Source organism: Dinoponera quadriceps, unplaced genomic scaffold (assembly GCF_001313825.1).
Source record: "Dinoponera quadriceps isolate SergipeBrazil2010 unplaced genomic scaffold, ASM131382v1 scaffold1441, whole genome shotgun sequence".
Taxonomy (NCBI): domain Eukaryota; kingdom Metazoa; phylum Arthropoda; class Insecta; order Hymenoptera; family Formicidae; genus Dinoponera; species Dinoponera quadriceps.
In genome coordinates, this window is record NW_014555884.1 from 861509 (window position 1) to 887287 (window position 25779).

Here is a 25779-nt window from a genome sequence, read left to right on the forward strand (position 1 = left end):
GCAATCGCCACATCTCTTATCACGCGGACGACAGAGTAACGATTATTATGACGATTCTCACTAAAAACACACCTCGTTTGGCGAAGTACCTCGGTATATCACCGTAAGGGTCCGCGGGTCTGCGCTCCCGAGCGAAACCGTATCTGTGGCCGTCGTAATTGTTGGACTCAAGCCTCGTGTAGACGACGCCGGTCGGCGTGAAGCAGGCGCACTTCTTCGACTCCCTCTGTACCGGCGGGGGTGCCGCGTACCTGCACTTGTGCCGTCGCCAACGGTGTCCGTCCCACTCGCAACGCCACTTTTGCCCGGGCAAGCAATCGGTCTGCGCTTCCGGCCGCGAGCATTCCGCTGCGAGCCGCTCGTGCTTCGTCGAGAGGGGTGTGTGCACCCTGTTATCCAGATGCGCATCCGAATCTGGAGAAATGTTTGAGTTGCAATCCACCTTTCGTAGGATCCGTGGGACGCGTTTTTCTCACACCCGAGATTAATTTTTTCACGCACGTCACTTTTTATCCAGTTAAATTCTCCGAAGCGTCCAATATGGATCTTGGACGCATGCTTAGAATCACATATAATAACGAGTAACAGTTTTTCCGGCGGGAAATCGTCGGGCCCCGACGGAAACTTGCGTGTAACCCATCGAATGTTTACGAAGTAGTACGCGTGGAACTTCTTATACGTGAGCAAACACACATAAAACTAAACGCAACGTGACGCAGCCTTATGAAACTCTTGCTCGCGCTGCTTGGCAGCGATAAAGAGGATAACGTTGGATCCCCGTGGATTATCGTGAGCGATAAAAAAAATTTCACCTCGGTATCGGTGTCTCGTTCGTGGGATCCTCCGATAAAGCGGGATTTGAGCTCGCGCGTCGGCCACTTCCTCGGCGGAGGAGAAACCCGGAGGAGCCGTCTTTTCGACCGCGACCGCTCGTTTTTTGACGCGCACATGGCTGAGTCCACATCCTCTTTACGCGAGCTTGAGATTCCCGCCATCGGAAGGACGCGGGATGAGACTCATCGGTATATATACACATACGTGACGACGCTTTTACTCGCCGACGTGGGCCCATCGCCGAAAATATCCCCGTGACAAAGTACGTCCGTCCGATAATCTCGGCAGGGAAATAAGAAGAAAAAGAGAGAGAAAGAGAGAATGATAGGAGGAGAGGGAAAGACGAGAGAGGAGAGAGATGCGCCCCGTCAATCCCCGGGACCGGGTATTTATGCTAATGCATACCGGGGAAGGAACGAGTTCCTTTACGCGCGTACACGCGTAATACGCAACGTACAGCATCTGGCGTAACGGTAGGTTTTATAATGCCACGCCGCCGTCGCCGCCACCGCCGCGGAGCATCTGTTAGAGTCCGCAGTCAACGGATCTATCCGAGATCCTTGCGAGATCGACGGCGCGATCCTATCCTCTTCGACTACGTCTTGTGAGAGTTTATGAGTCAACGCGAAAAAAAGATGAGTTGAAATAACGTGATATGATTAGGCGCGTTTTGGCGGGAGGAAACAGAATTTTTGGTTCTTAAGTTGGTTGCTTCGTAAATTAGTTTTCTTAGTTAGTATTAGTTAATATTTACAAATTTTAACAGCGTATTATTTGAAACACGATCTACAGATGTGTAAAATTACAGGAACATTGATTGTACCGAAGCTGAGATAATTGAAATCAAAATTAGAATTATTTATATGTATCACAGGTACGAAAACGACTTCCGATATTGCATTTTCAATTCTAACGATTAAACTACTCTTACGGTTTTGAAAACGAGAAGACGATAAAAGAAACTTGTAAAACTATTATTGAAAAATTACGAAATCATTGACCATTTAGTTTTCCGGAAATTGATGTATAAAATACGAAATTTCTGATAACTATTGAAGTACATAACAGTTAATCTGTAAAGATTCTGCAATATTGTACGCGATATATTTCCCCTTATGCTTCTTGGTTAGGCATTTTTGTAAAGATAGAATTATTAAATAATCTTAAACATCTATAACCAGTATACAAAGAATACAAAGAATACATGCAATACAATGCAAAGAATACAAAAAATACGAAAAAATCTGATGTCACGATCATTTCTCCAACAATCTGCATTTGTATACGTCTATCAGTACACATGATATATATTAAAAATATAATATACGTGATATATATTAAAAATATATAAATATTATGTGTGAAATCATGAAAAACAATTATTTCTTTATAGGTTCTTAAATATTATATAAATTTGATTGTGATATTTTCCTGCTATAGTGTCAGAGCTGTGTATCATGAATCATATTTATAAATATTTAGCATAGATTTTTCAAACTTCATATTGCATTAATCATTACCTTTCTAATACTATTGTTAGGGATCAACCATTTGAAAAACGAGTTTGGTTCATGAGAACCAGAAATTCTATTCTTTCAGCAAAACGCTCCTGATTATGTCATGTTGATTTAACTTTTTTTTTCTCAAACGAGAAATCAAATCAAGGATAAAAGTAGAAGTTCATAACGTTAACCGGAAACGATTAACCTTTCGCTCGAGCAGCGATACTACTCAACATTTCTTATAAAACTCGAAAAATGTCGCGCTTTTCGAGTTTTAAATCAGTTTGAAAACTAACTCGGTGACTTAGTTAAAAAATTTAGATCTGAAACTCGAAAGGTTGCCGTCACAGCGTACCTTCGGCTTCATAAGAAATTTTGGATGACGTCCACGAAGTGTGAAGGGTTAATTATCCCCGAGAACGGGAGAGCAAATTGGAATTCCTTGCGCTACTCCGAGATCAACGCAAGCGACGACTCACTTGTCTCGTCGATTATTGAATCCTCGAAGTCTTCGTCCTCCGAGATATCCTGGTCGCTGCCGGTGTCGTTGTCCGTGAATCGATGCTCCGCTTCGACATCGGCATCTGAGTCGGCGATGTTGTCATCTTCCTCTTCTGGCGTAGAGCTTGGCAGCTGTTTGCTCTGCGTGGCGTTTTGCCTCCTGGCTTCCCGCGCTTTCGATTCGGCGATGGACTCTGGGGTTTCACGGCGGCCGGAGGACTCGATCAGAAACGTGTCTGGCCACTTAAACTTTGACCTTCTGCCGTGCTTGCTACTGCGACAACGAGCTTAGCTTTACCGGCGGAACGAAACGCGATCGACGACGCGGAAAGTCAGAGGGAGAAAATGAAAAAAACGGACGAGCAAAAAAACGAGAGAGAAACACACACTTCATAACGGAACACGTACATAACGGAATTACTAATGTTATAATAATTTATAATGGAGTTACAAGAGACGGAAATTTTAACTAGCTACGAAGTGGAGTCGGCAAAAAGTGGCGCTACGAAAAGTCCACTTTAATAACGTAACTTCGTCTTAACTAAGTCAGAAAGTTCTGGCAAATTAATGAAGTTATAAAACAGCAATTTTACTTGCTACCGGGTAAAATCCGGTTACGCGACCCGCATTAAGATTAGGCATTTCGGAACGTCGTTAAACTTTACATCACATCGGAAGTCGTTGAGCGAGAAGCGTGCGTGGGAATCGTGCATGCGACTCGACGTACGATAATAAATGATTAAATCCTCCCAAGGGCAATGAATCGATGCAATCGGGCGCCGGACTAGTGAAAATACAGCTGTTCTCTCTCCGAAAAAAGCTTAATTGAGAAAAGGAGAGAAAAAGAAATCGCCGGAACAAATAGAGCTTCGTTGAAATCGCCTCAGAAAGTACGATCTATTTTTAGAGAATTTCCACGCAGATCGTGACCGCAAATTGACCAGTTTCTCGCGTTATATTTTCATAATTTTTCCCGAACTCCATCATAATTTGTCCCAATTAAAAGAAAATAAAAGATACAGGAAAGAAACACGCACACATGTGGTCGATAGTTTAAGGAGGATGCGCTAAGTGAATATGATTCGAAAGAAAGGAAGAGAGTACTCACTTGAGGAAGAGTTTCTTGAAGGAACGACCGTCCATCTGCGGCGGCGTCTCGACGCCGGCGATATCCAGGAATGTCGGCGCCAGATCGATGTTCAGAACTATGTCGTCTACTCTGCAACGTGGATGCGACGTTACGCGGACATTCTCGGGCCGATATCACCGGGAAACTCACGCGCGCTTTTCGACCATTTATTTGTCTCAATCAGCGGCCTAAGTTTCGCCGATAACAGTGTTTATAATGACTCATCGTCGTGCACATACTTGGCATCCTATAAACTCTCTCGGCCATATGGTTGCACTTGGGGAGGGTACCTGAATTACTCCGCGATGAAGAACGTTTATTGACTCTCTGACATTTAAAATCCCTCCCTTTGACACTAGACAGATCTACAGATTAAACTTTTACTCTGACTTTTTATCACGAAGGGACCTTCCAGTCTCTTTCTTTCTCTCTTTTGCTCTCTCTCTCTCTCTCTTTTGATCTCTTAAATATTTACGGCTTTTACCCTTTTACTTTTACAGATAACTTCTCACCGACGTTGATACTGCAAGAGATAGCTTCACACAGGAGGAATATGAAACAACAAAGCACATAACGGCGAAACGTGCGTTCGCTACTTTCCCAGACACTTCAGGCAACGTCGGTAAGGAAATTCTTTTCTTTCATCGTGTGTACGCACAAAGGAGTGATAATCATTTTTCCAAATATTCCTGAGTGGAAGACAATGCGATGTGTCACGTTCTAATTAGTACAATTAGCAAGTGACATCGGACCTGTTTTTGAGAACAGTCTGCTTCCGTTTGTGAGAGACATCGTTTGACAGAGACACGGTGTTTTTGTCGAGAAAACCAGAGGAGACCGATTCGAGATCGTAAAAACGAGTTGCTCGTAACTCGAGCCCTGGGTGAAACGATCACGAATTCGCATGAGCGGCGATTTAGGAGTGCCGCTCTTTCAGTTACAACCACCGTCCGTTTTTACGTTTCACGGTCCGCGATAATTTATCGCGTTTTCGGGCTTAGCCGAGCAACGGTACCGTGACTCAGCGAGAGAGACTGCCAGACAACGGCCACTTACAGGCAAGTGCTCTATTTATCCGCCGTGAAATCCTGACGGGGTGTTTAAGCGAACAAGTAGATTGTACCTTTGATGTCGAAGCATGTCGAAGCAACGGCACCGCCGCGGCATTCACACCATAGCGTTACCTTGTCCCGCAACGGGAGGAATTATCGTTCGCGTGCTATCCCCTCGAGAACGCGGATTTATGTACAGATCGGGATAATTATATATTATCCGACGGGGCGCTTCATCGGCCGCTTGAAAGTGAAATTAACGCGATCGGCGAGAAGCGCTTGTTCGCGCTCCTTGCATCGGCGCGTAGAGAAATAATTTCTACACGGGAATCGATTTAACTGAATGGCCGTTGGGAAAAGTGCGCAATTGAGCTCCGATAATAGAGATCGCTCAGAGTATCATAAAGTCGATGCGAGAGGTTTGTGAAAGAAAATCGAAAACGACATCATCCAACGTCTCTCGAAGTGTTGAAACTTTGTTGATAAAATGAACAGTGAAGTGTTGACATTTTTATTGATAAAATATCATCTCTCTCTCTCGAGAAAGAGATAGGGAGACCTCGATATTCCTTCGGATTCTTCCCATTTCTTTTTTATCCAGATCTTTCTACGGGTGAATTTTTAACAGAAAAACGACGAGTCTCTCGCATCGACCCGATAAATATAAGCAATCGAGAGACTTACACGGATCCAGCTTCGATACCGGGGCCTCTGATTAAAAAGGGCACCCTCACGTCGAACTCGAATGGGAAGCTCTTGCCTTTGATAAGCCCGAATTGTCCTAAATGGTATCCATGATCGGACGTGTAAATGATATATGTATTATCCAGTTCGCCCAGATCCTTTAGTTCTTGATAGATCTATATGTAAAAATGTGTAAAATCAATGGAACGCAGACGGTACGGTATTTGAGACACTAGTGCTTCCGTTGGATTCGTAAAAAACCTTTTACAACAGCGAAAAATAGTTATGACATTCTCTTCTTAACACTTTGCGGTCCGTCAACAGTATGGTGCCGTCGCGCTCATTTCGACGTTGTAGTCCATCGACGGCACTATGCGACCTGACAACATTGGTTTTATCGATAAATCGCGAAACATACGCGGTTTTAAGCAACATGCGAAACAGATGAATAGCGATTCGTAGCTATGTCAAAAGTTCGAACACATTAGTCAAGCGTCTTCGAGTGGGCCGCAGACCGCAAAGTGTTAAGAAAAGTTACGAGTTTCGTAAATATAGTTCAGCGAAATATTGAACGCGGTTACGCACTCTGTCTACAGCGGCGTCGACGCTCTGTAGAGTTTGCAATCTTTTCGTCATTAAGAGATCCGTGAACTGCTTGTGAATGGGCTGCATCTTCTGCGTCACTTGAAGTATCCACTGCTTATCGGGATTCGGCGCGTAATCGTACGCCGGCGTACTGAAACATGAAAAGTCGCGGAAAACGAGGAAGTTATTAATCAAACAAGTCATTAATTAAATAATTAGTCTGCGAGATATGCGCAATAATAACATTAATTTATAGCCGAAAAAGTTTCAAGGGGATTAAAAAACAGATTTTTACAAATTAGCGTAATCAGACTCTATTCCCGATCGTTGTGGCGGGTTGAGTTTTACGAGGTTCGAATAGTTTTCCGATCTTTCGAAGCGCGAAAACGAGACCCGCCAGGTACGGAAACGCTCTCCCTTTCGCTCACTCTCCCTCAACCGCTCTTTAATTCAATTTCCACAATTTACGATTTCGCCCGACGACCGCGAGGCTGAGCATTTCTCGGAAGAGAATTCCCTTCGGAGAATCGGCTTTGGCGCGATTTGCCGTCTCTCGGCGAGGAATCCACCGATAGCTAATCCAGCTACGCCGCTTCGTCGCGCAGCCTCGCGACGTCGCCCTTAATCACAATCGCGGTCCGCCGTGGTGGGTGTAGCGAGGTCTTAACAAGAAGCGGTCGGGATTTAGGAGCAGCATAGTTTGTCCTTGGAATCCTCGGTAGCTAGACCAAATTGAATTAATCCACCGTGCCCCGCCGTGACCAACGAGACGCGAGAGATCGCCGATGAGAGGAAATCACCGGGGGGATGAAGTACAGAGAGCGGACTCTCGAGACAGGCCGTCGTCGTCACCGCCTCTTTCTCCTCCTCCAATTACGCGAGACACGAAATTATGGGTAATTGGCCCTTCACCTTCTCCACCACGTCCTTCGGAAGCGCTCATACCGCACGCAGGATCTCTCTCCTCGTCTTGATCTTATTATTGACGGGTTCTTCATGCCGCGAGAACAGGTTATGCATACGGTCCGAATTTCGGAGGAATTTAGGGGAAACAGACGACGACGATAGGTGGAAGTAATTGGAATTCCCCTCCGATGCAATATGTACCCGACATCCCTCCGCTCGCGCGTTTTCTCGGGGTAGGAATATTGAGAAACTGTCCCGCTCGATTCTCCCGGTGGAGATGGAATAAACAACCCGCGGGACGGGAGAGCACTACCGTCGGGTTCGTTTGATTCGAAGAGAGAGAGAGAGAGAGAGAGCAAACCGATATTTTATCCTCCAAATTTCATTCCTTCATTCCTAACGTGATCTAATCGGTTCGTCCCGAGCACGTCGTGGTCGTGGTGAAACCGGAGCAGATGGTTTCCGAAGGAAATCGGGGCAAAGGAGAACGGAGGGAAGTAGCCGGAGTTCTTAAGCGCAGAGAGAGAAAGAGACGTGGGAGGAGGCGAGAGCGGCAGGGCTCTCCTTAATTCCCGCTCACAGTCCGCGTTAATTCTATCATGTGGCTTCTCGGTTCTCTGTCTCTCTTTCTCTATCGAACTCGCGCGCGCTCTGCTATAAATTCTCCGTACTTTATGGAAATTTCAAACAAAACACACAATCCAGCCGCATCAGTTCCGAGCGGAGAGCGCATCTCACGGCGCACGTTTCGTCTCGACTCCTTAATTGCGACCTATTCTGCGTTTACCGTCTCGCCACTTAACTCGCCCGCGCGACACCGCGAATTATATTTACACCCAGACGAATGTCATCGCCTGCTCTCCCGTGTCCTTTCGCGCGTTCCTTCGTCTCGTTTTACTCCTCCTCTTCCTCCTCCTCCTCGTCTTTTCGTTTTGCAAAGCGGGACATTTATGCGGACAAATTGCGAACATTCCGCCAGAATGATGGCTGAATCGATTGCGTGTAATTAGTATTTAATTACATATATGGTTAAAGTTTGGAACGATCTTCGAGCAAAAATATAAAAAAAATGCGCACGTAACGCTTGGAAAATACATGCGTAAGAATAAACATGACCGACTTGAAGGTCAAGAATGTTTTGGAGGTGTTGATTGTTGCGATTTTGCGATCGCTCAGTGTACGAACGACGCTTGGCGATCGACGGGCGATGACGTAGCCCTTTTCTGTCCATTGTTTTGATATTCTCGTACAACACATTTTCTGCGACTGAGTCATGACGTCTCGGGACGACGAACGACGTGCATACCGCGTACATACGCGACGCGGGCGTATCGGTGAATTAGTTATTATTCAATCACTCTATCACAGTTATCATTCCAGTCGTGAAATATTTAGTCGTCAGTATCGCGTTCTTCAATATACGTCCCTCTGAATCGAATCGTACCTACGCGAGTGTCATGACGGAGCAACCGGGATTAGGATCCGCTAGATCTGGAAATTAGTGTATAGAACTGCAGGACGAAGGTGGTGACACATCAGATTTTCAGATGCGTTAAATTATTCTCTATTCCGATTTTAATGAACGATTTTAGTTTGACGAGCCCGAATCGAACTTTATCCGGCATTCATAGTACATCATCATCCGGCATACAGTAGTTATAGCTTCGTGAATAGCTGATTATTTGTCAACGTGCACTTGTGTTTATTTCACGCAAGTAATATTAATTTCAACAGTCCATGAATACGAGCCTTTAATTAATTATGCTTTCAATTAGAGATCGTGAATGATTCGCAACTACAAATACCGGCTTTAGAATCTCTTGTCAGTATCGCAAATACTGATTTGTGCGTTTGATAATACTTCTTACGCCGCAATTTTTATCTTGGATTTAACAATGCTTTTTTTCTATTTTTCTTTAGTTCATTGTATCGAATATAAATTTAGATTAGTACATTATTAAACGCGTAACTGCTGTTTGTGCCTGTTATGACTTTTTCCTTTTCAATTTTTTAGGGTTTTCAAATTCCATCGGAATTTCCAACACTAACATAAAAAAGATAATAAAAGAGTTACGAATGAAGAAAGTTTACTTTTTTACTTATCCATCGATTACTTAATATTTATCTCGTGTACTGTGTCTGTGTAAATCTGAGTATGTTACATAATTAATACATCGCTCGTTGAAAGTAAGAATAAAGTTTAAACAGAGATGGAGAGGTAATCCGAATATGAATAGTTCTGAAATAAGTCTCTTCGGGACTCGACATGAAAAAAGAAACGGCAGTAGGTAGACATTTGTAGTATCAAGGTAGAACAACTACAGAGTAAACAATGTGTTAAATTTAATACATTTCCCAAACGATCCGCTCAAATTTGTGTGTTAATTTAATATAAGATAAATATGTTGAAAAATAACACAAATATTATGTAAAAAATTGGCAGAATCGAGACTGAAGTATAAAATGTGTTATTTTAACACTTATACGTGTTAAATATCGACACAACACAAAATGTTAAATTAATAATATAAATACAATATATTAAATTAATACAGGGATATGTTAAAGATTTAAAATTTTGTTCGAAATTTTACACGCAATTTCAACAAGAACCGATTTTAACACAAATATAAAATGTTTTTTACTCCTATGTAGTATAGCGCAGTATTATATTTTAATATTCCCCATTGGTCCTTTAAATTGAACGTAATTTGCGGGACCAATGTAGAATCGAAATTTCGACTCGAGTCGATCGTTCTTCGTCATTTCGGCCGTTTTTCGGACCACGAGACGTCGCGATAGGAATCCGTAATTCGCGCACGAGGCACACTACGAATAATCATCGGCGAAACTCTCGTCGGTCGAAATGAACTTCTGCAAATTATGGCGTGCCGTCCGAGTGCGAGTAATTTTATTTTCCAAGCGTATTACAAGGCTCTCGGGTAATTTCGGTCGTGTTTTTCGCGCGTTCATACAGGTTGCCCACTTTTCAATTATACTCGCGACGACCAGCCGCGTTGCGCGTGCATGAAATTCAAATAGGAAGCGTCGGCGCCGCGCACGAACGACTCCGCGCGGTAACCGAATGCGACGAACGAGTGAGTTTATACCATGTACCGTCCGGAGGAAGCCGAGGCTCATAAACGGTGGCCGGCGAGTTGAGCTAGCTGCGACAATGCCGGGCGATAAAACTTTATATTCGCCGTATCCAGCTTCGCGTGTGCAAAAAGGGCCAAACGCCAGCGTTATTCTATCCCGTTGATCCCGCCAGCAACGCTCGTCGCGGCACTTGCCGCACGTAGGCTGTTCTTTCGTAAAATTTGCAGACCTGCGCGAGCGACTCGTACCTTTATTGCACGTAGGGCGGTTGCCTTTCCGTTTCCATCGGGTAGACCGTCGCGAAATTGTCGCGTGTTCTTTTATTCATAGAATGTTCGGTAGAACAGATAGAATCGGACACATTCAACTAGAAATTGTCATCAAATATACCTGATATTATACAAACTTCTACTAGGTGAACGTAAGATAATCTTTACTATGGCAAATCTAATCATATACTGATAAAAATTAAATAAGGAAGACCTTTGTGAGGTTATAATTAGGTACATATTAGAACCTTAGTATATTATCCTTATATATCATTTCATAAAATTTTATTGAACAGGTCCTTTTTCAGGATCTCGTTTTACCGATTGTGATTATCAGTTTCTAATATAGACCTTCTGTAGCAAACTTCGTATATAATAAGTTTGAGATTAATAAATTTCATTTTTAGAATGTTTTAAATAAAAATATTTGTTGTTTTTGCATTATTAAAATCGAAAATCGTCCAACTCTAATGATATTTGTTTTTTTTAAATATTTTGTAAATACTTTTCACTAGTTTAGCACTCTTTATAACTCGACTCATTATAAATGTACTCTAATCATAATCTTTTTCGTTATCTGAAGTAAAACATAGTAGAGTTTCAACAATATAATCCGATGAGCACATTATAATGAATGCTGACTAAGGTCCTGATTATCACGTAGCATTACATGATTTTTTAGGATCCAATAATATAACTTTAGATGCGCCCGTCAGTTAAAGTCAACTCGAACTGGACCACGAAATAAATTTCTAGTAGGGCACTTGCATCACGATGTCCCGGCTTCATATATCGAGAATCGTAATCGACCAACGCGAAAAAGGTCGCTCTGTCATCGTCGGTTCGTTAACTTTCAATGATGCGCGATAATAAATAGATTCGTCTGCGATCGTGATTAATTATAGTTGTCAGTAGCGGCGAGAATCGTTCGGCTGAAATTGAGCATCGTCGAAATTATATTTGGAAAAGAAAAAGGGGAGAGAGAGAGAGAGAGTGGGCTCGTACTGTCGGCGCTCAAAATCGCGAATGCTCGCGACCGAGCAAATATAAACGCGTCTCCTGTTCGCGACATCATTACCGTCAAACTATCGTTACGGCGAAAACGCGCATTATTAATTTATAATAGTTGTCTCGCGATGCACTTAACATCTTTTGATCCGGCCGGGAATTAGATTACCGGCCGGATAGTGACTGCTTAAAGGCGCGTCAATAAAAGCGACCTGAAAGCACGTTACCGTGCATGCCGCTCGACACATTAATTTCTGTCGATTAGCTTTTGAGTGGCACGAGGACGCGCGCGCGCGCACGGTTCTATGGCTGTGATGTACGAGCGCAGAATGAAAACCTCGGTATTAAAACGCTTGGTTGCCCGCCTGTCCGCGCTCGGTCCCATCGCGTAAATGCCCTGCGTGCACCGTCCTGATGTCGCGCGGTAATTAAATACAATTTACAACGCCGAGGTGTTAACGAATACCTCGCGAAAGCGCGCTCGCGTGCACGACCTGCTCTCTCTTTATCAGCGTCACCTTTCCACGACGCGACTTTTCCGTTTCGTGAGTCTCATTTACGATGTCCGTCCTGTGTCGTCCACTCGAGAAAATCCGGGAAAATCTTCAAATTCTCGGCATGAAATTTTCGTCGAAATCGTCCTCGAGAGACTTCCTTTTGGGAGCCGTTCAGAAACTTCGCTCGAAAAGCCTTTTCGAGATATTTCCTCGAAGCTTGAGTAGCCCCTTTATTTTTTCATCGTGCGCGAGTGGGAAACATGGTAGATGAATTCGTCTTTATTCAGCGGAAAATCCGAATTAACCGATAATGTCTTTTATACAGCCGATTATTTAACGGCCATTTGTCCTATTGTCGTCCGATCGACCCGCTCTGTCGCATCTCGACGAGGAAAACAAATAAAATTACACGCCCGGACTAGGAACGAACGCGCCCACACAGTAAAAGGTATTTTGTACTTGTGTTAAAATCGATCCTTGTTTAAAAAATGTTGCATTAAATTTTTAACATACTCGTGTGTTAATTTAACATATTGTGTTTATGTTTTATGTTATCTCAATATTAACTCGATATTCAACATGTGTAAATGTTAAAATAACACATTTTATATTTCAGTGTCGATTAACATATTATGGATATTAATTTTCTGTTTATTTTTTATATAATATTTGTGTGGTTTTTCAACATATTCACCTTGTGTTAAATTAAGATTCCTGATTATTCACTGTAACTGTCCTTGTTTAATGACGTCAGAAGCGAGAAAATACATGCCAGCGCTTTTTTGCGTTATACTTTTAAATAAAAAAATTTATTCATAAAATGACATTTATGGTCGATTCAACACATTTATAAAATTAGATGATTACTTTTCTTTTATTCAAACAATCCCAAAATAGTCGTAAAATGAATATTAACAAAGTTATGAAAAAGGAGAGTAAAGAGATTAAAGAGGTAGATTTTGTGTCAAGTTAATTTTACAGCTATTTATTGACTGTTCGAGCGAAAGAAAAGTGTTCGTCCAATTTTACAAGTATGCTGAATCGATCGCAAGTGTCATTTTTCGGATATATCTTGTTACTTGAGAGCACAAAAAATTTTGGCATGCGTTTCCTCGTTTCTGACGTAGTGAGTAGTTGGGAGCCTTAATACAAAAATTTAACACCAAATTTTTTACCGTGCAGGTGAACCCGTCGTCGCGCTCTCACCTCGAACTTAGTCGCGGCCTCTTCACCCCACCGCGTGTAGGCGCAGGCGCGCGTGATAACACCCGACAATGTCTCGACTACACAATAACGGGGAGCGCTTTTCATATGGTGCTTTTTCTTTCTCTCGTAATGTCTAGGGCACTCTATCATTCGCCGACGGTTGTCTGTCCGCGTCGATTCGGAGAGCCAGTTCTGCTGCGCGTGCGAACTTTTCCAAGTGCACCTCGACGCAAGCCCCGCGTCCGACAGCGCGCCTTCCGCTCCTGCTCTCCGTTACGTCGCTCGTCCGTGCGTTTCGCCGGCGGTAACGCGGATTTCGAGCGGATGGAGATAAACGCGAATTCAGTATTCGGCGTTCAACGAGGCGACACGACGTTCGTCGCATTGTCGAGAGCAAGATTGAAGGGTGTGCGGAGAAGGGTCCGGCCCGTCAAGCGGAGGGTCGCGCGCTCGCGTTCTCGTTTTTTCGCGGGGACAATCCTTATTGTGCTCGGAGCGCGACGGGATGTCACGCGCGGCGCGCCGCGTTCTCCGCGTCCGTGTGCGTTATCGGGAGAGCGGAAAAGCGGTCGCAACAACGAAAAATAATAGTCCCGCGTCAGCTGTACATACACCGCTGGTCGTCGGCTCGATGAAGTCGCCGCGGTTGTCATGGCAGCATCGGCACGATATCAATAGCGATCGATCCGGAATAACGACAGCGGCGGTAATCGCGTGTGAACGCTCCTTTGAATTCTCCCACCGAATGTCGGCGAACGCTCAACGAGGGGAAGCCGGCCGAGCGATAAGGAGCAGGTGGTTTGACGCGACAATCGCGAGTTTAACGCGGCTGACGGAGAAGGCTGCGCTTATTGCTTTCTCGCGGTACATTTCGGCTTATTTTACAACTTCGCCGCATCGCTAGCAGGGAAAAAAAGGATCCACGGTTAAAAACTAGCTATCCACATGATACAACTGAAATTTAGCTACCAGAACTAGTTTTTAGCTGTGGCAGCTAATTCCTTTTTCCGTCAGCTCGTTGTTAATTTAATTAAGAATTGCTCGACGATGGATTTTTCTCGCGTCATCGTCGTCGCGAAAATAGGCTGGTAGGTGGATAGATAAGTAGATAAGTAAGTACTCACTGATGAGTGGTGACGTTGAAGAAGAGATGCGAGAACTGCGGCGCCGAGTCCTCCGGGCCGTGCGGCGCCGGGAAGCTCGCGACGAGCATTACCGGCTTCCGGGCGAAATTGTGTTTGCTCTGTCTGAGGAAAGCCACGCTGTCGTTGGCTATCAGGTCCGGATAATAGTCCCGGCTGTACTCGAAGCCGTGCTTTATCTTCTTGCCGTTCATGTTGACGCTGTAGTTGTAGTAGCGCGAATTCATTATGAGGCCGCCCCACTCCCGCCATCCCGGCGGTATGTACGAGCCGTTGTACTTGTTTAAATACTTGCCGAAGTATCCTGCAAAACGTGCAAAATCGCGGGAATTAAATCGAGCGCGCGCCCGAGGACCGTGCACGATCGGCCACGCAGATGCATAATTAAATTCAATCTCGCCGCTCTCCCTTTCTTTTTCTCCCTCCCTCTCTTTCTCTATTTTTCCTTCTACTTTTCTTTCTGCTTTTCTTTCCGCTTTTCCTCCTGCTTTTCTTCCTACTTTTCTTTTTTTTTAAACCTGCTATTGTAAATGATTTATAACCACTTTATTTTCCTTCGTCGATATAAATTCATCGATATCTTATATAGATTGATGAATGGGATGATTTCGCGTTCTTCTATGCTCATGTTATTTGGTCTTAATGTACCTGCCAGAAATCTGAGAAAATGCGATCTTTCCTTCGTTTAAAAACTTTATGTAGGAGATTCAGATCTGTAAGTCGGATCACCATACTTGCTAATCGATATTCATTTGCGATTGATTACTTTAATATCTAAGTTTGGATTTGCCATAACAAAAAGTTGAATTGGAACCTGATTTTATTAATGGTTAATTGAATTCTCTTTTTCATTTATTTTTCTTTATTTCCTTTATTACGTACCAAAGGGACTATATTCCGTTAATAAAAAATATGAATATGCTTATCGTGCTCATGTACACTCGAAGTCTTTAGAGGGTTTACCCTAGAATTATAATAAATGCTTCTCCCCTTTCTCTCACTAAACCATCTCCCTCACCCCTCGATGAATTGTTGTTTAATTTCGATACATTCCCAGCGTTTGTGCGATAATTGTACAATCGGTGCCTGTATCGCGCAGGCGATAGCTGTTGGCACGCTCGTACAGTTCGCTAAACTTCGTGCTTAACGATTGAAACGCAACACCGGCTCGTAAATTATTACGTTTCGTCGGTAACGAGCTAAATTACGGCGTTTTCCAGCCCGCCAGTTTTCAAGCTGATATGTAAAACCCTCTATTGCTCTGATCGATAGCATCTACGGCCGGGGGAATTCGCGAAGAAGTGGTTCGCACTGACATTTCCCTCGATATCGCCGTGCGCTTTGTAATTTAACGCACGTGAACTCCACAGGTTAAACGAGCAATCGCCGCGAAGCGTGACACATTCGTTAGATGTTAGATTAATGAGGAAAAAAAGGGTCTCGCTCGTGGCACCCCCCCCTTCCCCTCTTCCCCGTCGAAGAGAGTACGGCGATAATAATTAATGTGCCTCGGACACGCTCCGCTCGTCGCTGGAACTGACTCACATAATAAATCGACCGCTCCGTCCGACACTTCGGCTTCGCGATACAGTGCGCGAGCACTGCGCCACAAAGGCGGAAGGTGGAATTAGTCGAGTGGTAGAACCAAATACACGCGAGGAATACGGGGAGGAGAAACCATGCGCGGCCTGGTCGTACTACGTGAATCACACGTTACGCTTCGAATTAACTTATTTTGTGGTAGTGCCGTCCGCGCGCACACTAACATGGTGATATTAATCATAGCTATGATCACCGTGCATCTCGATTTTCCTGCGGGACGTCATCGAATTCGGACGACGTTTTGTCTCGCATGTGGAGTCCCGCTTGAACGCTATTCGCGAGGGAGAAAATATTTCTCGATATCGAGAAATGATCGTCCGCACGGAGAAAAATAATTTGCTGGCACAGCAAATTTCACGCTGTCGCAGCAAAATCTATCAGTTACTATGTGGACAGCAGAACAACTTTTCAAGAGTTCAACTAACAATTTGTTAATTACTAATCGCCATTCGCTAGATTATCTTGCTGTGAGAACAAATCGGCAAATTAAGGAAAACACTGTGTGTTGCTCGAACAGCAAGTTAACGTGTCCTAAGGACAAATTCACTCGGCAGAATATTTCTTATCCTGGCATGAAAACTAGTTTCTATTCTAATTACGAACAATTTGGTTGTGCCAACAACAGCAAAATTATTTTTCTCTGTGCAACGTTGAAAATATCGCAACATTCATTTCCAGAATGTCGAGAAACACGCGTGACGCACAGTCGCAAATTTCATTGCTCCCTGGTTTTCCCCTCGATGGGAAAAACACACACACACTGTTTTGCCCCCTAGTTTCCCTTGCGACGGGAAAACACACGCTGATACATTCGCCGATGGGGCAGCGATAATCGCGTCGTTTATCGTGAAGCGTGCCGCGTCGTGATTCACGACGGTCGCCGCAGCGTCATTTTTCCGCGTGGGAAATACGCGCGGCAGAAAATCAAGGTGGCGCTCCTTTGCGCTCGCCCGCGCGCGCCAAGTGAGTTCACTTCTCGTCTCGAGGGCCGGAACGAAAAATCCACAAAGTGTACGCCACACCTCGGTCGGGCGTGTACACACCGGCGCCGGTGATATATCAAAAGGCAATTCCATTTCCCGGTTTCCGCCTTCCCGCGCGCCAAGAGAACCTCGGTCAAGATTCATCCCGTCCGAAATCTGAATTATTCATACACGGGGCGGCATCAAATAATTAATTCAAAGGCACCACCGGCGGGACCGTTCCTCTCGTTCGTAGCTCGCCGTTGCGCGCTCCTTCGCGTATCCTTCTCGCCGGGGTATCCCTCTGCACCAGCAGGCACGTATATCGCTGCTTATTTATAAAAGTTGCACGACCCGGCGACTTCGGCACCACGACTTTTTGCCGGGACCACCGTGTGCGCGGCCATGTCTCGTTATTCTCTCCCCCTCCCCTCCTTCTCTCTTTCTCACTCTCATTTCGCATTCACCGATGACGTCTCAATAAAACTTGAAGTTCGAGGCTCGTGTTAATAGTTGTCATTTGAAACCTGTCCTCGGTGAGTTACTAGAAACTTGAATTTAGAGTTAGACATGAGTTTTTCTCTGGTCGTGATTGCAAATATAATATCACGTATATCACATGTCAACTGTAAAACTTAGATTTAATTCTAAATTAAAATTTGAGTATCATCACACGTGAGACGAGTTTGAAGTATTCAGTTTTAGGTTGGCCGCTACTGCAAATAACAGGTCTATTCCTTGAAATTAAACTAAGCTGCATCTTTTGTTTTTAGAGTGAAACAAATATAATCTAGCGTTGAAATGAAAAGGAACGAGATCCCAATGCAGCACTATTTCAGCTAAAAAATGACCTGATCATGCTATGTTACACTATAATATTTACCTATAATATCATATTACTTCATTGGAAAAGATTCAGATCTAACTCTAAATTCAGATCTGAATATCGCACGTGAGACAAGTAACGACTCTTAATACGGGCCTGAGATTTGTAATCTCAAATTTCAAACTTCCAATTCGCATATGAAATTTCCCGAAGGAAGTTATAACACGTATGGCTGCTTTGACGGAACGTCTCTGTGACAAATGCGCGAATCTCACGTGGCGTCTTGGAACTCGCGTGGTTTATCCCGCCGATATCGGTGGTATCGATCGCTCGAGCTCGACGACCTCGCTCGCCGAGGAGAATTATCCGCGTGAAATATAGGGCGATTTATCAGAATTGCAGTCGATTACGCATCACACCTGTTGCTTCGCTCATGGTGGAAACACGACGCGCGATGGCGTAAAAGAACGGCGATACGCAAATTAAAATTCACTATGGCTGAGCGGCGATCCGCCGCGGGACAACGGTCCGATCCGCTGAAAAAAAAAAGGAAAAAGAAGAAGGAGAGAAGAGAAAAAAGCGAACAGGCGGAATCGTACGTCGCGAAGCCGAACGACGGCGGCGACTCCGGCAGAAGGGCGCGCCGCGATATTCTGGCGCCAGTCGCCGCCGATCGAGTTTTCGTCGGGACAAACAAAACGAAGCAGAATGCGAACGAGGCGACGGGAGGAAGCGTTCGTTCGACGTGGCGGATACGTTCCGCCGCTGTAGGAAGAATATGGGTCAGACAGACGGATTCGAATTCGCCGCAGGATTCGTCGTGGTCGGGTCGAGAAGACACCGACGGACGCTGTGAGCGAGCTCACACGAAAAGCGGGGAAGGGTGCCGTTCCAAAATCCAGCCCTGTGTACTTTAAATACCGAGGTCCAACTGCGCGAACAATTACGGCCGCGCGCGAGAAAGAGAGAGATATAGAAATAAATCCTCGTATTACGTTTCCCGCTCATTAATTCTCGTGGAATTTCCGCGAGTCCAGGAAGCTTCTCGGGATACCAATAGATATTCGTCGTTATTAACGACTCGCGTTTCCGACCAACACAGCAGCCTCGTCCTGAATCTTTCCGTCCGTGAAGAATTTCGGAAAAAAGATAGCACTCGCCGTTTTTATCGGGGGGGAACTCGATTCACGTTCTCTCGCAACTCGATAATCACGGTAATTAAAACGAAACCCAGTTACCTACGGTAATTGCTATAATGTTGACTTGGGCGTACTTTTAATTCTCGTGATTCCATATAGAGTGTTTCAGAAATGGGTTGCTAAATGAACATATTATATTGATGAAAAGAAATTGTGTGAACGTGCGCCCGGAAACCGGTTCTTTCCTGCATTATAAGCATTTTTTATTTACGACAGATAACATACCTCACATCGACATCTCATCGGATTATCCTTCATCTTCTATTAGTACAAGACGTTAAGCGAGAAGTTAAGATATTAAACAAGAAGTTAAGCCCGTAGGCTCTTATTTATGAGGACATATTAAGACTCTCATTTCTGATACTCCTGCTATTGTAGAAATACTCCGAAATATCATATTATCGCTTCGTGTGACAGATTACAAAGTATCCGGGAATTTTGAACGTCTTCAACAATCCATGAGACGTCGACGCGAGTTATATATTGATGCGGAAGAAAATCAAACCAGCAATTTCTTTAATAAAGCGTCCTTATCCAAGTCTATAAGCAAAAAATATTTATAATTGGGAAAGGAAACGTTTGTTCAGACCTATGTTCATCTGACTTTTTTATCTTTACAGTGAGCAGTCAATAGAATATGTTCTTAAAGTTTGGCGACCTATTTCTGAAACGCCCTGCACACGCACGCACACACACACACACACAAAATTCTAATTATTACGCAGTATGGAATCAAGGAAGTTATGATAATTAATGGTTTCGACGGGAGCATCCGCAGCACGCGTCCCAGTTAAAGAGTTAAACGCACCCCCTCTGCGGCTCGGTAATCGCGCGAGAACGGTGCTGCTTGAGATCGCCGGGCGCAAATGAATTTAGAATATCACGGCGTAGCCAGAAAGCGCTGCGCGACGCGGCGTTTACGGAGGAAGCCCGCGATTATTTTAGGAAGTTGTTTCGTGCGGCGGGAGCATTAACCCGCTTTTCGGATTCGGGCAACACGCGCGCTTCGGCGATCGTTTATTCGCTCGCATGTCGACCCTCCCCCCCCCCCCCCCNCCCCCGCCGGCCCCTGTTTGTTACGAGCCAGCGACTAACGTTCGTGAGGCGAGGTTTAAAGGTACATCGCATGCTTCTGCACCGCCACCGCCTAACGAGCCGTTCAACGAACAAACGCTAAAAAGACTCGCATGACGAATCGGGATTTTACGTTGCGCGCAAATCGCACGGGTCATTATTCGGCGCCCTCGCGATCGAGCGCACCCCCGGGAAGTGTAAGACGTTATAAACCCCGTATACGCACACGTCGCCGATAGTTAAGGGAAATAAACTGCGGCGGGGGCGGCGAAAAGGATTGCGACCCGCGCGGGAGACTTTAACAACACTTTGCGAGGTCCACGTAAAATCCGAATGAAGAAACATGCGTCTCGGAATATCTGTTATTTCTCGAGGGAGAGATCGCACTCGTTTCGCCCGACTGGAGCCACACGTCCCGTCGCGGGTCTTTACACTTTCCTTCGACCGTCTGTTTCGTCGCGACCCGAGTCGAAGTTTTAAATTCTACATTGTCTTCAAACGCAGAAAATGAAGATAAGTTCCCACTTGTAGCATCAAATAAATACAATAAGTACTCCTTTACTGTTACACAGGGAATTTAACCCTCCAAAGTCTAAATTTTAGTTCTACAAATCTGCCAATGGAGAAAACGGCAATAACTTCTCCATTTGTAGTATCAAAGGAGTATAATAGAAAAGCTGCGAATCTCTTGACGTAGAACTAAATCAGACTTAAAGTAGCACGGGAAATTTCGACCCAGGCGACGTTGACTCTCTCGCGAATTCATCGTCAGCTCGAAGGCTCTCGCGCTGGAGACACACAGACGCCGGAAACCGAGAAACGTTCATCATCCATCGTTTGCGAAAGAGCGAGGAGAGAAAGCGGGGAGGAAGAAAGAAAAAGTGAGAGATTTGCCGCGCGTAGTACGTATTATGGTAATCGGGCTTCTTTCTACAACTACTTGAAACAATACCACGCTCGGCGTCACGTGAGGTATCGGTGGGGCTTTCTTCGGTCGTTAACAGATATAGAAACGTTCTCTCCTTACGATTATTGCACGTCCTCTCTCCCCCATCGTCATTATGCACTTATTACGATGACTCGAATAATGGGGCCTGATTCGTTTCATTATTCATGCAAACGTCGCTCGCGCATCATAAAGACCTTTCTCTTATCTCGCTTCTGCTTCCAGTTGATACCTTATTATTATTGGGATGATCGCGGTTGTGATTGACATTGCGAGACAAGCCGCTTACGGCTCGATTGAATTCCCCGGCTTGGAACCGGAGTAAGACGCAGAGAGAATGAGAGAGAGGGAGAGAGCTCCGAGGTCTATCCCTCCTTAGCCACGAGCGAAAATATTATAATATGCAAATGGCGTCCTACCTTTCGTCGTGTAAAACGCGAAATTCTCACCGGCGAATATTTAACGCGGCGGCATGTATCAGTCGACTCGGCCGGTATCTATTGTATCGGGATAATGAGCTCGATGAGGACAAAGGTGTTATTACCGCGCGGGAGAATTGCGCGAAATGCGTCTGGTCGGCCGCACGTGAATGCGTTTATTACAACGGAAAAGTCACCAGTCAGAGTTAAAGCGAGGTGTTTTATATCTAATTCAATTCACATATAAATATAGCGTAACTTTTATATATTTATAATCATATATAAACAGAATTTCTTTGTAATAATTAGAAAATATTCAAGAGAATCAATTAAGACTTAATTAATTAGTTGACTAAGAATTTGTGGGAATTTGGGAATTATTGAAATATTAAAATATTAATAATCAGAATCGGTTTGATGTGAGTTCCCCGCGTACGTTTCATGTTTGAAAAGTCTAACGAATAAGTCGGCGCGTGTGTTTACACACTGAGAAAAAGATTTCTTCAAATTTAATAAATTTCATTGCATCCAAACAAATTTCATTGGCATGCTCTAAAGAAACTAATGTTTCGATTAATAAGTGTTAGACTTTTGATGATTGTTAGACTTTTCAACGAATATGTATCTTTATAATAAGAAATTTGTTTGAAGCGAAAGATAATTTTCTTATAAAGAAATTTTGTTTCATTTTACATATTTATTGTAACCAAATAATACTTTATTTGGTTAAGAGATATTATTTCAATTAATAACGTTCTTTCTGTTAAATAATAGAGTTTTCTTGAATGAGACAATAAAATTTTTACTCAAACAAATATTTCGTATATGTTGTTTCTATGAGACAAATTTCAGTCAAATAAGTAGAAATACTAAATCTAAAGAAATCTTTTTCTCTGTGCATTGTCAAATATATTTTTTTATCCTCCTATATAAATTTAATAAAACGTATTCGGCCCAACAACAGTGGCTTTCTATGTTTTCAGTGATTGTATATTTCGAGAGCCTAGCACAATGTAATCTATAATTAGAAAAATTTAATTGTGAAAAACGTGATGAAAGGTGTCGCAGATCGATCTCGTTTTACGGTACACAAGTGGTTTCCGCGTTTTTATATTCCCCGTACGTCCACATCGGACCTTCTGCCTGAGCACAAGGCTCATAACGATCTCCTTCGCGTGAAAAATTCGCTTCGCCACGCTCCAGGCGTTACATTATATTTCACGCTTTATTTCAGCCGTTCAGGAAGAATTCAAGCACTGCGAATCGATCGATACGCTCGAAGACACACGCGCGTCTCTTTGTATCGATTAGGCGGAGTCGCGAAATCTCCAGCTACAGCCCTGCTTGAGCGAGATGCACCTGCATCTTTTGTGCCTACGAGCGAGCCTCGTGTGTGTTCTGAAAATCGTGTGGGTGCTGGGCTCGCCGTGGTCTTCCTCCTCTCGTCATGTTCTTCTTCTCCTCCGTCTCTCCTTCACAGACACGTGTACACACGTGTGTACACGTACGCGAGCCGGCCTTCTCTCCCGTTCATGTCCCACTCGAAAAACTGGCGGCCGGTCCTCTCGAGGCGCATGACGACGACGACGAACAATGCTCCTCCGCGCGGCATCGTCGCAGCGCGATTTAAATTTAGATAATCTCACCTGCGCGACCGACGTCGTTCCGCGCGCCCATACATATCGCCTCGTTTTACGGTACTCCTATGCATGCATATCCGTACGGGATAGGGAGCGGAAAAACGCGTGATAAATCGACGCTTTTTTGTTCGCTGATGAAAACTGGAACGAAGTTCTCGAGCCATCGTCGGCTCCGTATCGTCGAACGACTTGGACGTTATCGTGCGCGACTCTTTCACGACGGTGACAAAAATCCCCTCTCGATGAGGATCGCAGCGGCTCGAGCAAACTATTATCGTACAGTCTCACAGGAGCCTTATCCGGTTTCCGTACTTGAAACAGGATAAGTTGTCGGCCCGTAATCAGGAGTGAAACGCACTGTTGCATCAGACCCTGATCAAATGATCTATATTCAGAGAGAATCTGATTAGGTACACGAAGAAAATTGTTGTTGAATAATATCGCATACTAATAGCATGATTTACCAGACTTATATTGCGTGATATATACTCATACTGAAACCAAAATTTACACGTGACAGCAATAAACGAATAATTTGATATTTTTTCAAGTTGATTATATATAGACTTGTCACAAGGAAATTTCAGAAAAGATATTTCACACTGATATATAAATTTCCGAAACTGTAGCTGGAGTTAAGCGTTATTTCTAGTATCGGTATGGGAAAAATTTTATCTCCAGTAGTGATTATTGCGTAACATATAGTGCTACTGTGTATGGTGTCTATGAGAACAGAAAGGTGGGATATTCTTTATGTTTGTTACATGGTAACAAACGTACAACGACATGAAGTTGCAATCGTGTCATTCGCGTTGCTTTCCAAAATTTTATGGTACTTTCTCGGTTCATGAATGTTTATGTCTTCGAGGAAAATTCTCTGCATGTACCTATCTGCGCCGGAAATAGGTTTCTATAATGACATCATCGCTCATCAGGTTTATAAGATCCGGGCTTTCACAGGTAACAATAAATACGTATGCTGAGCTCAGATCGGCCAAATCAAGATGTCTTATTACATTATGTCTTAACGACTCTGCCAAACTCCGGTCTACTTATTATGCCATAATTATCAGGTGTACCTAATCATGCCCGTCTCAGGTACTAGAAAGTTTTTATTTCCGTTATTTTATTTCTGCTTGAGGGACAAGATGGATGTCGGGGACGGTGGCACCCTCGCAGCTAAAAAATAACAGCCGCGGCGAGGACGAGAGTGACCACCTCCTCGAGCCGGGAATACTTGCGAATGCCGACCAGACGGTCTTCGTGCCGGACTACCACGAGCGACTTTCGTGCCGGACTACCACACACCTCCGCTCGCGTCTATGCAAAGTTCCCCCGCCTGGAGAATCTCGGCGAGATCGTGTCCGTGAAACGTAAATCGAATAACACGAGATACCGCGTCGCCTGGACGCGCGGCTCCTTCGCACGCTGTGTGAAGTGTTCGGTCGAGAGGCGAAAGAAAAGCGCGCGTTCCAGAGAAACGCGAAAATCACACGATCTCTATCGCCCTTATTCTGCAACTTTTAACATGTGCGTCACGGGCATAACACGTGCGCGTTACAAATCTTTGCGCAGACGAAACGTGTCACTAGCTGCGCAACGATACGTTAACGATATTTTCGTTACGAGTTACAGAATGACAGGGTTGCCACAGATCTGGGAAACTGGGAAAAGTCATGGAAATTTAAATTGTTCAGGGAAAACCAGTAAAAATCAAAGAAAAATATAAAAGAGCCTGGGATTCTGAACTTTGCTCACAACATCCTTCTTATTCTAAAAAGTACTTATAATTTCTTTTAAAATTATATCTAATATTTATAGTAGCAAATGTGCACAAAACTCGCATATTTTACAAAGTTTCCTTACGTGTTAGAGTTTACGTTGTGTAAAGAAAAACTTAAGCAGTAATAAGTGACCAATTACAGTTTTCATCAATCATTCCTCGACTATAAAGAGAATAATAATTCATTGATCAATTTTATTCAGCGTTTTTGCTCAATCGCCTTTTTCCGCCATAATTGCATTCTTTTTTTCCAATATTCATTTATATTTTGTTGACCTGAATGTGCATTCAGGATTGTATTGTTATTAAATTTCGAAATTTGTGTTGCTTCTAATAATATAAGCTCTTCTGCTTCCAAACGTTAAAATTTAAGCTTACGTATTGGAAAATTCTCTACTGTCGTCGAGGGAACATGAAAAAGTCAGGGGATTTCAAAATTCATTTTCCGTGGCAACCCTGAATAAGAAGATAGTTGGAACGACTGGCGCTCCCGAGGCTCCCGTAATTTCGCATCGACGAACGAACGGGAGACGGACGTTGATTCCGAGACTATCCGCGAAATTCTCTCATTCGTCGCGACCACTTACCTAAAATCCCACGAAGACTCGTTATTCGCGGAAGATTTATGAATAAAGATAACACTGAGTGAGCAATACAATAGAATCTCTTCGGCGCGAGTTCTATTTAAAGAGACTTGATGAAAGCGTTTCACCTTAATCTCCGTTACCGAGCGAAGGGCGATAAAATAAGCAAAATCGCGCGCGAATGATAATTATCTCGGAAAATCGTTAATATACGAAAGAGACTCGGGGAAAGAATCGCGTTACTCTTTGAATCTCTGAGATTTTCGCACCCTCGTCTCGGCGATTCGAAGAATCGATACGGCTTCTCGCAAGTGGCACGCGGTCATTTTT

The 25779-nt window shown here is 44.0% G+C and overlaps 2 protein-coding genes across 5 annotated transcripts in view; one reads left to right on the plus strand and one right to left on the minus strand.

Annotated features, from left to right (window-relative positions):
* Positions 1-5190, plus strand: part of LOC106745688 — a 39382-nt gene extending 34192 nt beyond the window's left edge. The window contains exon 3 of the mRNA XM_014621527.1: positions 4467-5190. Within this exon, the coding sequence (XP_014477013.1) occupies positions 4467-4540 (74 nt within the window). The 3' untranslated portion in view covers positions 4541-5190. The remainder of the gene's footprint in view (positions 1-4466) is intronic.
* LOC106745684 (extracellular sulfatase SULF-1 homolog) overlaps positions 1-25779 on the minus strand; it is an 83561-nt gene that overhangs the window by 6790 nt on the left and 50992 nt on the right. For 2 of the 4 annotated variants that reach the window (XM_014621523.1, XM_014621521.1), the window contains exons 4-9: positions 14397-14718; positions 6288-6438; positions 5703-5878; positions 3946-4056; positions 2816-3108; positions 73-414 (exon numbers count right to left, since the gene is read on the minus strand). In XM_014621523.1, coding sequence (XP_014477009.1) covers positions 73-414; positions 2816-3108; positions 3946-4056; positions 5703-5878; positions 6288-6438; positions 14397-14718 — 1395 coding nt within the window. Of the gene's footprint in view, positions 1-72; positions 415-2815; positions 3112-3945; positions 4057-5702; positions 5879-6287; positions 6439-14396; positions 14719-25779 lie in introns of all 4 variants that reach the window. The other 2 variants (XM_014621522.1, XM_014621520.1) reach the window with 1 other exon arrangement.